Genomic DNA, 16,241 nt, shown 5'->3' on the forward strand with positions numbered 1-16,241 from the left:
AAAATTATCTTTGATATTCATAGAAATGTGAATAAAGTTAGCTCCTCCTTATTCTATGTTCATTTATTTGTCAAGTAATTATTGAACTTTAGCAAGTCAGCACTGTGCTAATAATTGTAGAAAAGATAATTTAGATGTTTATCCTAATATATAAAAATAACTAATACAAAAAATAAATACCCTAAGAGAAAAGTAGAGTGGTGAAAATTTAGAGCAGCGGACTGCCTCTTTATGTCCTAGCTTTGAAGTCACACACTGCCATTTCTATTATATCCTATTGATTACACAGGTTAACCCTATTCACTGTGAGAGGGAACTTCCAGGAGGGGAGCAGCATGGGAGCCATCCTGGAGGATGGCTGTCACAGATTCCTTGCATTCATGCTCTTTGCTAGCCTCTTGGAAAAGTATAACTTTTATTTTGTCTGGATTTTTCTTATTGTTACCACAGAAACAAATGTCTTCCATTCTTCTATATTTTACCTTGAAAGAGAAGTCCCTCCCATGTTAGAACTTTAAAAAGTGGTAATTGGCACATTTGCTTACTCAGGAGAACTTAATGTTAAAAGTGGCCCAATACCAGAGTTATTTTCTCAGTTGTCTGATTATGAGAAAAAGAAACCAAGACACTGCTTTGCTTTGTCTTATATAAATAAGCAATTATAGCTGGATTTGGGTACAAATTGGATAAATGATTTGGTTAAATGGTTTGTTAATATAACCACTCAAGGTAACAGAGTTGTCTTTATGAGAAATGCATTCAGAGTTCTGAGTTAAATCAGCATACTAGAAAATATCCTTTGGCTCACAGTCCATTTTTGTGTGGGGGCTGCCTACACACAAAAAACAAACTGTACTAGATACTTGAACCACACCTCCATGTGGCAGGCACAAAGCGGCCTAGCTACATATTAAAAAAAAAACTGAGGTATGATTTGAGCTGTCACTCAAGTGACAGAGTTTGTTGTTTGATTCCAATGTAGTAATTAATTGCTTATTAAAACAAAAATAGTGACACTCCTTTTAAGTTTTAGAGGAATATAACAGAATCCAGAGTATCCACAATATAACTTTCAAAATGTCCAGGGTACAATCCAAAATTAAGTAACATTTGAAGAATAAAGAAAATATGACCTAGTGTCACGGAAAGTAAAAACTTTACTTGATGAGCTTAACACAGAATGGTATAAGAGAGGAAAAGTCAGTGAACTTGGAGGTAGATCAATAGAAATGATTCAGTCTGAAGAACACACACACACACACACACACACACACACACACACACACACACAGACTGAAAGCAAGAATGAACATCAGCATCATCAGGGACCTGCCAAACAGTACAAAAAAGCCTGATATTTGTCATCCCAGAAGGAGAATAGAGAGAAAATGGGGTGGTAACAACAAAATTGTTTGAAGAAATGTTGTCCAAAAATTTGCCAAATATGATGAAAGACATAAATTTACATTTTCAAGAAACTCAGTGAACTTAAGTAATATAGATTACAAAGAAAACTGTACCCAGTCAAAGCTGCTGAAAACCAAAGATAAAAAGAAAATCTTGAAAGCAGCCAGAGAAAAATGACAAACTACATACAAAGAAATAATTCAAAAGACCATTGCCTTCTCATCAGAAATTTTGAAGGCCAGAAAACAGTGGAATGATATTTTTAAAGTGCCAAAGAAAAACACCAGTCAACCTAGCAACCAGCAAAAAATACCTTTCAAGAATGAAAGTAAAATAAATGCATTCTCAGATGGAACAAAACTAAGCCTTAAAGAGGCTCTGCCAAGAGGACAGACGTTTTATCCAAACCAAGGCTTATTCTATCAGGGTGACATAATTTCTTTCCTTCTCCATATCTACTTTTTCCCTTTACTTTTCCTCTTATTTTAAGCTGAAAAAAAAAAAACTTTTTTGCTAAAAAGGGTTAATCTGGTAGCAGTTCCCCCAATAATGAGCATGTGGATGACAGTGTATTTTCTGAAGTATAAAAGACAGTTACTTGCGTTCTTTTGGTAAGGGAATTGAAACTAATTCTTTACTCTTAACACTTTGGTTGGTGGCATGGTAAGTTTGAAAATGCATACGAATTAATTTGCTACATCAGATACATGTTTTGGAGCATAATCTCCGTGGCAAAATGATGTTACCATTCATTTAGCTTGTTTAGGTTTAAATGCTGAATGGCAGCTCTGAAAACATTGAGTTGAAAGGGAATTGTGATAATTGTTATAAATTATTTATGTAACTAAGCCAAGGGTCCTAACATTTATAACAGACTTCAGCTCATTTTAATAACTCACTTAAGGGTTCAGATGTACAATCTTTTTTGTAACCACCTCAGCATTTATTCTAAAGTAATAAAAACTATCGAGTTAGAAATCAAAGATGCCAAGGCTTAACAATTGCCAGCTACTAGTTATTTCATTTTATTGTGAACTGAGCGTATCATGGAGCTTCCATCCCTCTTTACTGACAGTTCATTTCATGATTACTTCTTATTGAGATGAGCGACACTAGCTTTCAAGACAGGTACCTTTCCAGCCTTCTCTCCCATTTGCTGTTCTCTTCCATGGACCTGAGAGTCTGGCCACTAGCACTGTTGTGTAACCCCATCTGCCCTGTGCATTCACAGAGCTGAATCCCTGTTCCCTTTCTCTGGAATATCATCATGTTAATCTTAGTTTTCAACAGTAGATACCTTCAGAGCAACATCTAGACTAGTGTTTGACCAAATATCTGGGTGCCGTGGCCTAGCCAAGTTAATACAAAAATTTAACCATCACACCATGTATATTATCCCCCAAAATCATTTATTATAATAATAAAGAGAAAGCACAGCTATAAACATTGCTTAAACTTTACTGTGTACCAGGCAGTGTACTCATTGATTTATTTGCGTATTGCACATTATCCTCCCAGCAACCCTTGTGATAATCATCCTTATCTTAGAAATGAAGAAACCAGAGCTCAGAAAGATTGTCTCAGGTCACAAAGCTAGATGGCAGTAGAGTTATTATCTGCTTCATTGTCCACACTCTTAACCACTGCACTACATATACTGTCTCCCTCTTCTCCTTGGTCTAGAATCACCTCTATATGTTTGAGCCCCTCTACTAGCTTCTTGAGAACAGGGATGAAAAATACCTTTCTTGTTCCTGCATTATTCCATGTCGTGGGGTGGATATTTGGTATCTGATGAGGTCAGGGGAGGTTGGCTATGGCCAACAGAAAGATACTAACTCATGTGAATTCCTGCCTTGTAGCCTGCATTCTACATAGCTGCAACTCTTCTCCAGTGTTAACTAGAGAAGGCATTTAATAGAAGTATTGTAAAATGAATTTAATTAGCTGTTTACAAGCCAGCGGTGAAGAGTAGGAACTTCTGCTAAAAGAATTGTCAAAGGGAAATTAGACCTTATATAAAATGAGGATCCACATACTTGTTAATGTGAGTCTTTTCAGCAGTTTGTCAGAAACCTAATCTTTCTAATTATTGGAGACAGAGGAAGCATTAGGAAAAGTCTGGCTTTCAGTTTTCTAAACCTTTATTTGTTATTGTTAAATTCCTTGGACAGTGTTCCTTATAGAGTTCATCAACACTTGTAAGGTTAAGAAGCAGCAGCTGTTAAGGCAATAGCAGTATGAAGTAATTATTCATGAATTGCTTGCTTGCTTTTTACCCTATATTTTTTTTGTTCTATGATTTTGCCCAGGATTCTCATAACTAAAGTATGGCTATAAAGTTTGGAAACAAATAATATGCTTTACCATGAGTATTAGGCTTCTCCATAGCAACAGAACCAATAGAGAGAGAGAGGTGTGTGTGTGTGTGTGTGTGTGTGTGTGTGTGTGCGTGTGTGTGTGTGTGTTGTGTAGCTGGGCGGGGGCTTGCACTGAGAGGAAGAGGGAGATTGATTTATTTTAAGGAATTGGCTCACATGATTGTGGGCACTGGCAAGTCTGAAATTCGCAGAGCAGGCTAGAGACCGAGGGAAGAGCTGATGTGGTAGCTTGAGTCTAAAGACAGTCTGGAGGCAGAATTTTTCCTTGGGGGACCTCAGTCTTTTCCTCTTAAAGGCCTTCAACTGATTAGACAAGGCCCACTCAACATTATAGAGGGTAATCAGTTTTATTCAAAGTCTACTGTTTTAAATGTTAATCTCATCTTAAAAATACCTTTACAGAAATATCTGGCCTGGTGTTTGACCAAATATCTGGGTGCCCTGGCCTAGCCAAGTTGATACAAAAATTTAATCATCACACTATGTATTACTGTATATCATCAAAAGAGTCACTTATTATGTGTTTGCCTGTGTTTCCAGACTTAGTGGCCATACTGCATAATAGCATATTGGATATGATCCTCTCAATTTTCTCCATATTAAGAAACAAATAGTAATTATACAGTAAAATTTAAATTTATTTCCTCATCTTCACAAAATGCTTCATAAGGGTAATACCTTTCTAACCCACAGAAATACTCATGCAAAGTCACAATTGTGCTGCTACAGACTCTTCATGTTTATGTGATCACATAGGGTCAACTGAGGTTTTGAAAGTAAGAGGGGTAAAGGCAAAGTAGCAAATCAAAGAAAAATATCATAGAAATTTTGACACCAGTTGGCAGGCCACTGTGAAGCTGCTTTGCACTAGTGTATCCATACTAACTGTTAAATTATTGACAGTATTGAAGTATTTCTACACAAGTTAATGAATAGCTATTGAACTAAAAGCCCCTGAGGTCCCCCACTGCTGTGTCTGCCTTTCCCCTAAGATCGCCCCATAATCCAGCAACTAAAAGGCTAATGACCAGCAGAACAGAGGGCTCTAGGACTGTGCTTTAGCACGGTGGTACTGTTTGTTTGGTTTTTGCTTGTTTTATTAAACTATAATTTACATACAGAAAAGTTCACCCTTTTTAGTGTATAGTACTGTGAATTTTGACAAATGCATACAGTTGTATAGCCACCACTATGATCAAGGTTTAGAACATTTCATTCACCCCCAAAATGTCCCCCATGTCCCTTTAAAATGAACCTTTTTTCTTCGGGAGACACCTCAGCCTCTGGAAATGGTTATGTTTTGTGTCCCTATGTTTTACCTTTTCCAGAATGTCATATAAATGAAATGACACAGGCTACTGCAAACATTCATGTCTGGGGCTTTGTGTGAACATAATTTCATTCCACTTGGGTAATATCTAAGAATGCATTTGCTGGGCTATGTGGTAAGGATACGTTTAACTTTATTAAAAACTGCCAAAATGTTTTCCAACATGGCTGTGCTGTTTTGTATTTCATGAGAGTTCTTGTCAGTTTTTTCTTCTTTCAGACATTCTAGTAAGTGGGTACTATCTCATGGTTTTAATTTGCATTTCTCTAATGACTGTTGTTGTTGAACACGTTTTCATATGCGTATTTGCCCTCCATGTACAGTTGACCCTTGAACAATGCGCGGGTTGGGGCGGACTCTCGGCACAGTCCAAAAACCACATATAGCTTATAGTCAGTCCTCTGTATCCGGGGTTCCTCTGCATCTGCAATTCCACATTTGTGGATTCAACCAACCCTGGATCGTGTAGTATTGTAGTACTTATGATTGAAAAAAATCCATGTTTAAGTGGAACCACGCAGTTCAAACCCATGTTGTTCAAGGGTCAGCTGTATCTTGGGTGAAGCGTATTCCAGTCTTTTGCCCTTTTTTTAAAAACTGGATTGTTTGGGCTTTTTCTTACTGAGTTTTGAGAGTTCTTTATATATTCTGAATACATGTTTCTCATCAAATACGTGATTTGCAAATATTTTCTTCCGGTCTGTGGCTTGTCTGTCATTCTCTTAACAGATTTAACTAGCCTATATTGTGGTTCTTCATAGTTCACCACTGATAAACACACAACTCAAGATATATTTAATTTAATCCATAAATGAGACATTTTCCATTTGACAGATTACTATATTTTCCTAAATAACCATTTCCTTAAATGTTGCCATCCTGGTGAGTAACCAAATACAGATAATGTGATGCTCATATCTTTTTGGCACATCTGCTCCTGAGACAGACTGGACCCCCACGAACTACCCCAAAATTATTTCCTTTTTGGCACCATGTGGATGACTCAGTATTCTTTTCACCATTTCCTTTTTATCTTTTCTCTTTCAAATTTCTTTCCCTGTGTGTGAAGACTCAAAACAACCAATCTGTATTTGGAACTGCTTAGGTACCAACATAGAACTGCTAGATAGAAGAGAAAACTGATCACATTCGATGAGTTAACAACAGAACTTCCATAATACAGTTAGATAATGTGTGATTTAGAAACATCAAACGTTGTGACATATCATTGGTAAAAGATGATGTCAGGAGAGACTTTATAAAGGAATTAGATTTGGGGAGGAGTAAAATTTGTATCTGGAATGACAGGATATAGAAAATTCCAGGCCCAATTTGGCCTGTAGGCAAGAATAGCCATGGCTCATTGAATACAGTGTTGCTTGTGTTAAGGGGTATGATTCAGAATCCACAAGGAAATGGTAAGGCCACCAGCATCCATGAGATACCTTTCTGCTTAAGTTCTCTCCCTTTTGCATCAACTAAGGTAAGAGGGTCATTTCTTAAAATTTGACTAGAAAGCTTCCATATTTTGACCCTGCACATCAGTGTAAATATCATTAACTTACAAAAATAACATTACTAACAATTTTGAAGCCCCTGTATGGTTCTCTCCCATGTATGCTCCTCCTTCTTCTCCAAGGTTAGCCATTACTCTGAATTTTGTATTTATCATTCATTTTCACTGAGTTACGATTTTAATATATGTAAATACATCCCCATATAGTGTATTGTCAAGTTTTATATCTTTTCTTTAACTTTGTGTAAATTGAATGATGCTGTATGTATTCCTCTATGGTGTACTTCTTTCACATAACCTTTTGTTTTTATTCTCCAACTTCTCCACTATTTTTCTGCTTCCCTTTAGAGAAAAACTCTTTGAAAGAGTTGTCTATACTCACTTTTTCCACTTCTTTCTATTCTCTCACACCAGTTAGGCTTTTATCCCCATTGCACCTATATAAAGTATATATATAATTTGAAAAGTTTTGATGTATATATGTATACACACACATACATACGTACCTCTGAAACCATCACTGCAATTAAGATAATAAACATATCCACCACCACCCAAAGTTTCCTCGTGCCCCTTAGTAATCCTTCCTTCCTTGTCTGCATCCTATCTCCAGGCAACCCTGATCTGTGTTCTATTAACTGTCAATAAATTTGTATGTTCTTGAGTTTTATATGAATAGAATCAAACAATATATACTCTCTTTTTCTCTGTCTTCTTTCACTCAGCATAGGGATTTGGAGATTTATACATGATATAGTGTGGATCAACAGTTCTTTTTTTCATTGCTATGTAGAGTTCCATTGTATGGATATATCGCAGGTTGTTTCCATTCACTTGTTCATGGACATTTGTGTTGTTTCTAGTTTTTGGCTTTATTACAGATAAAACTGATGTGAACAAATGTAGACTGTCTTTTAAAGGTCCTAGACTTAAATTTCCTTGGATAAATACCTAGGAGTGGAGTGTCTGGATCATACAGTACATGTATATTTAATTTTTGGAAGAACTTCCAGACTTTACAAAAATAACTGTAACATTCTACATTCCCACCTGTAATATAAGAGATTATCAGTGCTTACATATTTTAAATTTTATTCTAGGTGTGTAGTGATTTTTCCATTACGTTGTTAAATTTCATTTCCCTAGTAAATAAGGGTGTGCATCTTTTTATGTTTTATTTGCCATCCATATATCTGCTTTGATATCGTGTCTAAGTCTCCCATTTTTTCCTTGGGTCTTTGTGTTCTTATTATTGAGTTCTGAAAATTCTCTATAGATTCTGGATAAAAGTCTTTTATCATTTATATGCTTTGGAAGTATCTCCTCCCAGTCCATGGCTTACCTTTTCATTTTTTCACAGGGCCTTTTGGAGAGCAGACATTTTTTATTTTGATAAAGTCCAATTTATCAATTTGTTCCTTTATCAATCTTGCTTGTAGTGTAACCCAAATCACAAAGATTTTCTCCTATACTGTCTTCTAGAATTTTTTTTTTTTTTGCGGTACGTGGGCCTTTCACTGTTGTGGCCTCTCCCGTTGCAGAGCACAGGCTTCGGACGCGCAGGCTCAGCAGCCATGGCTCACGGGCCCAGCCGCTCCGCGGCATGTGGGATCTTCCCGGACCGGGGCACGAACCCGTGTCCCCTGCATCGGCAGGCGGACTCTCAACCACTGCGCCACCTGGGAAGCCCTGTCTTCCAGAATTTTTAAGGAATTAAGTTTACATTTAGGTCTATGATTCATTTTGAGTTAATTTTTGTGTATGGTATGAGGTATGGTTGAAGTTCCTTTTTTTACATATGGATATACCAGTTGTTCAAGCACCATTTGTTTAAAATACTATCCTTTCTCTACTGTATTTCCTTTGTATGTTAGTTGAAAATTAGTTGTCCATATATGTGTGGGTCTATTTCTAGATACTCTGCTCCATTTATCTGTCTGTTTTGACACAAATACCACACTGTCTTGATTACCATAGTTTTACAGTAAATCTTAAAATTAAAAAAAAATTTTTTTACTATTCTAGCTGCTTTGCATTTCTATATAAATGTTAGAATCAAAATTTCAATTTATATATATTTTTAAAAGCCTGTGATTTTAATTGCATTGAGTCTTTAGATCAATTGGAGGAGAATTAACATCTTAACAATATTAAGTTTCCCAGCCCATGATCACAATAAATGTCTAATTCCTTGTCTTAGACATCTTTTGTCTGATTTATCTCTAAGTATTTCATATTTTTCATAGTATCGTATATGGTATTTAAAGTTTTTTAAATTTCCAATTGATTGTTGCAACCATATAGAAATACAAATGATTTTGTATAACTGATCCTGTATCCTCCAAACTTGCCAAGCTCACTTACTAGTTCCAGTAGGGTTTTTTTTAGATTATCATGGACTTTCTACATACACTCATGTCTTCTGGGAAGGAAGTCAGTTTTACTTCTTCCTTTCAAATATGGTCATGTTTTATTTCTTTTTCTTTCATTACTGTACTGGTTAGAAGCTCCAGTACAATGTTAAATAGTAGAAGCAGTGAGAGCAGACATGTTTGTCTTGCTGAACTTATGGGGAAAACAGTCTTTCAACAATAAGTATATATTGACTGTTGTTTTTTCATACATATGCTTTATCAGATTAGTAAATTCCCTTCTATTCCTAGTTTGCTGAGAGTTTTTTAAATTACGGATGGGTATCGAATTTTGTTAGACCCTTTTTCCGCATCTATTGAAATGATTATATGGTTTTTCTTTTTTAGGTTTTAACATAGTGAATTACATTGATTTTTTTAAGGTTAATATAATCTTGATTAATAAGATAAACTTCATTTGGTCATATGACTTTATACATTGTTAAATTCAATTTGCTAAAATTTTGTTTAGACTTTTTCCACCTATGTTCATGAATGATACTGGTTGTTTCTCTTTTCTTGTGTGTTCATCTGGTTTTGGTATCAGGACAATGCTGGCTTCATAGAATGAGTTGAGAAGTATTCCAACCTTTTAACTACAAATTCAACTTCATTAATAAATGTTGGGTTGTTCAACTTCTCTGTATCTTGAGTGAGCTTTGCTAATTTTTGTCCTTCAAGGACTTTTTATTAGCATAAAGTTGCTTCTTATATTTTTATTATAAATCGGACAATACCTCCTTTCTCATTTCTGATATTGGTAATTTGTGTCTTCTCTCTGATTAGACTAGTTAGAGGTTTATCGTTTTTATTGATCTTCTCAAAGTTCCAGCTTTTGTTTTCACTGATTTCTCTCTATTCCTTTCTTCAATGTCATTGATTTTCTTTATGCTCTTTATTATTTCTTTTATTTACTTAGGGCTTAATTTGCTCTCTTATTTCTGGTTTCTCTAGGTGAGAGCTATGTATGCAACATGTCCTTCTATGCAGTAATTATAATTATTGTTATAATGACCTTTTCTGCCAGTTTTAACATCTGTCTTGGTTGTTTTCAGGTGCATTTTTTTTTCCTCATCATAGGTCATATATTGAAAAGCCTGGTAATTTTTGGTTGGATGCCAGACAGTGTGAATTTTATGATGCTGAGTGCTGGATATTTTTGTATTCATGTAACTATTCTTGATATATGTTCTGGGATACATTTAACTGGAAACAGTTTAATCTTTTCAGATATGGCTCTTAAGGATTTGTTAGGTGGGAATGGAATGGTGTTCAGTCTAGCACTAACTATTCACCACTACTGAGATAAGACCTTTTTGTGTACTCTACACAATGCCCCTTGAATTATGACGTTCAAGTCTGACTGATAAGAGCAGACACTATTTCCAACCCTCTGTGACTGCTGGGCACTGTTACCTTTAATCTTTTCAGCTCGTCCTTTTTCCAGCCTCAGGTAGTTTCCTCATATGTGCTGATCAGTACTCATCTGAATACTCAAGTGGAACCTTTGCAAATCTCCAGAGTTCTCTCTCTGTACATCTCTCTCCCCTAAGGTTCTCTGTCCTGTGAACTCTTGCTGCTTTGGACCCCTGAACTCTTAGTTCCTTGTCCTCAGTTTAAGGTACCTACCGGGCTGTGACTGAGTTCCCCTTCCCTGAGTTAACTCTTCTCTTCAATCAAGTCTCTGCTGAAATGTCACCTCCTCAGAAAGACTTTCTTTGATTATATTATCTAAAGTAGTACAGCTCTCACTCCCCTCTTCACTCTATTTTAGCATGTGTTTATCTTTTAATTGTCCATCTCTCCTCACTATAATAAGCTTCATTCTGATCTTAAGTATGTCCCTAACAGAATTTTATGCTCATATATATTAAATAATATATACAACAAAGTTCATAATAGCCCCAAACTGGAAACAGCCCATATGTTTACCAGTACTACACAACAATGAAAATGAATAAGCTATAGTACGTACTGTAGCGTGGATGCATCCCAGAAAGAATATGTTGACAAAAGGAGCCAGATACAGGATTCTTCATGCTATTGAAGAAGGCAAAACCAAACTGTAATGTTAGAATTTGGAAAAATGGTTCCTTTTGGGATAGAGGTTTTGCTTAGTAGGAGGGCCAGCGTGGCCTTCTGAGGTTCTTTTTTCTTGAGCTGAGTGGAGAAATTGAGTAAAATTAATTGAGTTCTAGGTCAGATACTGTCTTCTCTGTAGACCCTTCCCTAATTCCTTAGAAAAAGTCAGTTCCTCCACCTTCTCTGACCCAATATTAGAATAATTATATTGTAATTATTACATTTTTCAAGGGAAGGGGGTCATCTTTTGTTTTTTTAATTTAAGTATTTTGACTGGCGTATAGTAGGTGCTCTGGAAACATTTTCTGATGAAAGGAATGAGCAAATGCAGGAACTTGTAATGAACAAATAAGCTGAGGGCTTCTGCCTTCCAGTCCTGTGCCTCCTTCATTGCCTGTTTCTAGTTGAGGGTAGGGAGATTATCTCATGTTGTATCTGGAGAGCCAAGGCTTGTTGGCATCTGTTTGTCGTTAGAGAAGAAAAGTGTTGAGACTTTTAGGTAAGCTGGTGGTCTCAGACAGGAGGTAGAATGAGATTGGACTCCTGAGTTTTGGTAACCCTGTAGCTAAAGGAACAAGGATGCCTCTGCCTTCTGGTTATGAGTGGCTGTAGGGAATAGGATGTGACTTGGCTTATTCAATAGGCTTTGCCAAGAATATTTTCTTCACAGGTTTATGGAAGGACCCAATAAAGTTATCTGCTATCATTACAGATCTGTTTGCTTTGTAGGGTTTTGTTCCCCCAACACAAAAATTTTGTTAAACCATGGTACTATAACTAAACAGAGTACTCTTTGTTCCTTTTAATTTTGAAAATTTCAATAAACATAAACTTGGAAAGGGTAAGAAAATGAGGATGAATAGAGCTTACAAAGCAAATTGTATAGATCCTATGAAGGAAATTTCTTCTAAGTTTGTCCTTACTGGAAGTGCCTGGACCTCAGTGAAGATTTAGCTGAGTTCCAAATGATGCATCTAAATTTCTATGCCAGGTTTTATTAAGGAACCCAGAATAGCATCTGTTCACTTTGAAAAGAATTCTGCTAATTCATCAGTGTCTTAAAATTTTAAATGTATAGTTTGATTAACATATTTTTATTGGCACATATAGTCATTTCCTTTTGGCTAATACTACTGTGAATGTGTGTCTTTCTGTAGCTGTGGTGCTCCCATTCAAGTTTCCGAGGTGAAGCTGCTTTCCTTTTCATCAGGGCAACTAACAGTTTTCCTCCCTGCTGAGGTGAAGGCCATAGGGACAGAGAAGGATCACGTCTTGCCTCTGCAAGAGCTGGCCATGAGGAGTCTGCATCACACCTACCACAGTTTTCTAAAAGGTACCCGGGACTTTTTTCTTTTCTTTTCTTTCCTTTCCTTTTCTTTCCTTTTCTTTTCTTTTCCTTTCCTTTCCTCTTTTCTTTTCTTTCTTTTCTTTTCTTTTTTCTTTTCTTTTCCTGCCTCTTATTCAGTGAGCTTAGGAATTGTGTTTTATGTTGTTTTAGTGTTCATTTTTCAAAATTGTGGTAAAATGTACATAACATAAAATTTACCATTTTAACCATCTCTAAGTGTTCAGTTCAGTGGCATTAAGTACATTTGCGTAGTTGTGTAATGGAACACTTTTTATAAGAGAAAAGTTTTAATATTTTATTTTAATATTAATATTTTATATTTTAATATTAAAATATTTTATCAACACTGAGCCTTTCAGCACCCCCTATAGACACAGAGAAGCATTCACTAAATATGGTCTTCAGTCACAAAGAACAGAGGTTAAAAGTTAAACTACGCAGTTTAAATGAGAGAAATTGGTGTTTGGGAGCACATATTTGGTGGAAATGAGAAGGCTGGCAGAGGTACTTTCTTCCATATCGAAAAATGTGCAAAGATCTTATCCTTAAAGCAAAGTTGGGTACTTCTTCCAACAGAGCAAGTTTTTGCCTTGTAACCTCCTTACACCTGAGAAATATATATACCTAAAGGGAAATTAATTTCAGGAGCCTTTGGCAGTGTTACCACAGGATTTGGCGGTGTGTAGATGTCATAGGTGACATGGAGTGGACCTGTGATGCTTTAAGAAAGCACTAGGCAACATTAATAAGAAAATAATTTCAAGTGCTTTTAAAACTACTAAATGTTTTGTCTTTGCTTTAAAAAAAAAAAAAGATGCATACAGAAACCTCTAACATTAAACATCCAGGAATGTCTAATACAAATTAAGTTGTTTTTAAAAACTAAACAGAAAACTGAAATTATTCACCTATGAGCAAATTACATTTTTCAAAATGGTTATTGATAAGTCTGGACAGATATAAAAGATGATAAGATAATTTGTATTTCCTTCCTCAAGATGATTCAGTGATTTTTAGGTGTCACCTCATCATGACCGTTTCTCTCTCTAGATGTTTTACTCTCAATAGCAACCCAGTGTACATTTGTGCTCAGGATTGCCTGGGCCATTGGGATGTTTTGCTTTAAACGTTTCTTTTGTGTAACTCAGACTAAACTGAGGAGGAAACACCCTATTTTTATTAGTGACAGCTCATGGGAGTGAGACAAGGAAAAGCTTGGTTTCATTATTTTTCATTTTCTTTGATTTTTTTGTTTCCCCTTTTCATTCTTTTCAGTAAATATAATTTAGCTTGAAAGATTCTAAATGCCCAATAGATTTAGGAAGAATTTAATGAAAGTCTGTTTTAGTCTTCAGTCCCAGTCTTTTTTTTATTCTCTGTCTCTTATAGAAGTTTACAGACCCTCCCTCGGTAAACGTAATGCCTTTTCAGTCTTTGTTCTTAAAGAATATTTGGTCTTATTCTTTCCTGGCCTCTATCTCAGCACAGCTCAGGTTGCTCTTAAAAGAGTAGATTAAGGTTTTCTCTTAGTATCAAAAATGTAAAAAAGCATCTTTCATTTCCAAATAATGTTACATTTTTATTCAATGCCTATCGGATAACAGAATCTTCAACATGCAGTACTTTTCACTAACTGAACTTATTTGCTAACAATAAGAAATATTTTAAGAAGCCAAGTTTAAGGAAATCTCATTTTTTATTTGTGCATGATTTTCTCTTGTGTTCCAGATCTGGACTTTCTGTCTCCAGTCTCGTTACCCAGAAGTCTTCTGGAGCTGCTGCACTGCCCCTTGGGGCACTGTCACCGGTGTAGTGAGCCCATGTTTACGATTGTTTACCCCAAGCTATTTCCCTTGAGAGAGACGCCAATGGCAGGACTGCACCAGGGGTAATCATTCCTAAGTGGACACCAGGGCTTACACCTGGGGGAGGGGTGGGAACGTGGGGAAGGGTGGAGGACACACATAAAAGTGTTGGTAAGTCAGCAGCTTTAAAGGGGCATAGAATGCTTCCTGCCATACAGCTAAATGAAACAAATGCACATTTTCAGTATCACAAGAAAACTGGATTTCTCTTTATTACATTTTTGGTCTTATACAGAACGGTTTTATTGTATATGTTATTTAGAGTAGCTCATTCTTTGTAGGAGTGTTTTCCTGCTGTTTCCCTATTCACAATAGTCTTTAGGCAATAAGGAATGTAAGAACAAAATATTTGTTATATAATGGGTCCAGCTCAGCTCTTCTGTTTAATTCGCATTGCTAACTGAAAGTGTGTGGCTGAGCATTGTGTGTGTGTGTATTTCTGTTTTGAATTTCTAACCCTTCCAAATAGCATTCTCTTACCACTGTCTGTTTCTTGGCACAGTGCCTTGAATTTGCTAAGAATGTTAACTAAGTAAAACCCCCCATTCTGGTAGTTTATTAAAAGAATATCAGACAATTAAAAATAGGACATGAAATGAAAAAATCCCCCATTAGCACAGTCTCAGCTTATAGATTTTCTAAATTTAGGATCTTCTAAGTTCACATTTTTCAAAGATGAAAAAAAATACTATAATACCTCACTTATCCATCAAATGTGGTATTTTGGGTTAGTACATTTTTCAGGATAACTGGTTACCCCTATTCAGTCCTAGAAGCGTTTCCTTTATAATCATTTTTGTAGAATGAGAGCAAGCGTGGGCAGGGTGCTGAACCTCTCAGAGCCTCAAAATGGGGAAAGAACAGCCTGCTGGGCAGGGCCATCTAAGGATTAGCAGATGATGAAGGCAAACACTTGGCATATAATGGGTGCTCGGCAAATGGTAGTTACCTTTTCCATCTCTCTACCCACTCCTTCCCAAAACTGCATTTGTCTTTTTCTTACCCTGAATAATCCTATTTTGCTATACTTTCAGTTCCTGTTTCAACTTTCTGTGTTTTTAATGTTTCCTGCTTTACTGTGCCTGCCTACAGAAGCCCTCCTCCAAACCTTGCTAATCTGCTACTTCTGATCAGAGGTGATCAGATCACCAAATTTAGTAAAATTCCATTTTAAATTAGAGTTGAAAGGACTGAGTCAGGATTTGAGTATGTTACTACATGAATAAAAACTAATAAAATAGGCACATCTATGAGGAGCAGTAGGGAATATCGGTCAAGTGCACAGGCCCTGATTCTGACTTTCCCCTGGGAGACCTTGGGCAAATTACTTAACATCTCTGAGCTTCATCTTTTCATCAATAAAATGAGCATAGTAATAATATCTATTTAATAAGGTCATTGTGAGGATTAAATGAGATCATTTATGTAAAGAGCCCAGGATAGTGTCTGGTATGTAATAAATATTAAGTGACTTAACTATGATCTCTTTTTGTAGCTCAAAGACTTTTAAAAATTTATTTTATATATGTGTCTTTAGCAAATCATCTTCATATTAGTAAGATATCATCATAGGAAAATCTTCCATTAAACTACAGTAAAATCCTGCTGCATTGTTGTTGCACAATTTCCTATAGAAGATATTTTCTTACTAAAAATATGAAAATGAAAACAACTCAGTATGGTAAGGATGCTCTGTTAGTAGCTGATAAAATTCTAAATAACTGTTTGAAAAGATAAACTTTCTTTCTATCATGGTAATTAATTTGTGCAAATAAAGTAGATCCCTTAAATGAAGATATTTTTGTGTTATCTTTATATGAAATTTGGGAAACTTGTTCAATAAGTATTTGCATATTTACTGCTACTTATTTCTCTGCTTAAACCTAGAAATTCAGTATGAA

At 35.9% G+C, this 16,241-nt stretch overlaps 1 protein-coding gene across 2 annotated transcripts in view; it reads left to right on the forward strand.

Annotated features, from left to right (window-relative positions):
• LRRC28 (leucine rich repeat containing 28) overlaps positions 1 to 16,241 on the forward strand; it is a 183,678-nt gene that overhangs the window by 137,997 nt on the left and 29,440 nt on the right. For both annotated transcript variants that reach the window (XM_079907365.1, XM_079907366.1), the window contains 2 exons: positions 12,285 to 12,460; positions 14,204 to 14,363. In XM_079907365.1, coding sequence (XP_079763491.1) covers positions 12,285 to 12,460; positions 14,204 to 14,363 — 336 coding nt within the window. The remainder of the gene's footprint in view (positions 1 to 12,284; positions 12,461 to 14,203; positions 14,364 to 16,241) is intronic.

Source organism: Stenella coeruleoalba (genome assembly GCF_951394435.1).
Source record: "Stenella coeruleoalba genome assembly, chromosome: 2".
NCBI classification, from domain to species: domain Eukaryota; kingdom Metazoa; phylum Chordata; class Mammalia; order Artiodactyla; family Delphinidae; genus Stenella; species Stenella coeruleoalba.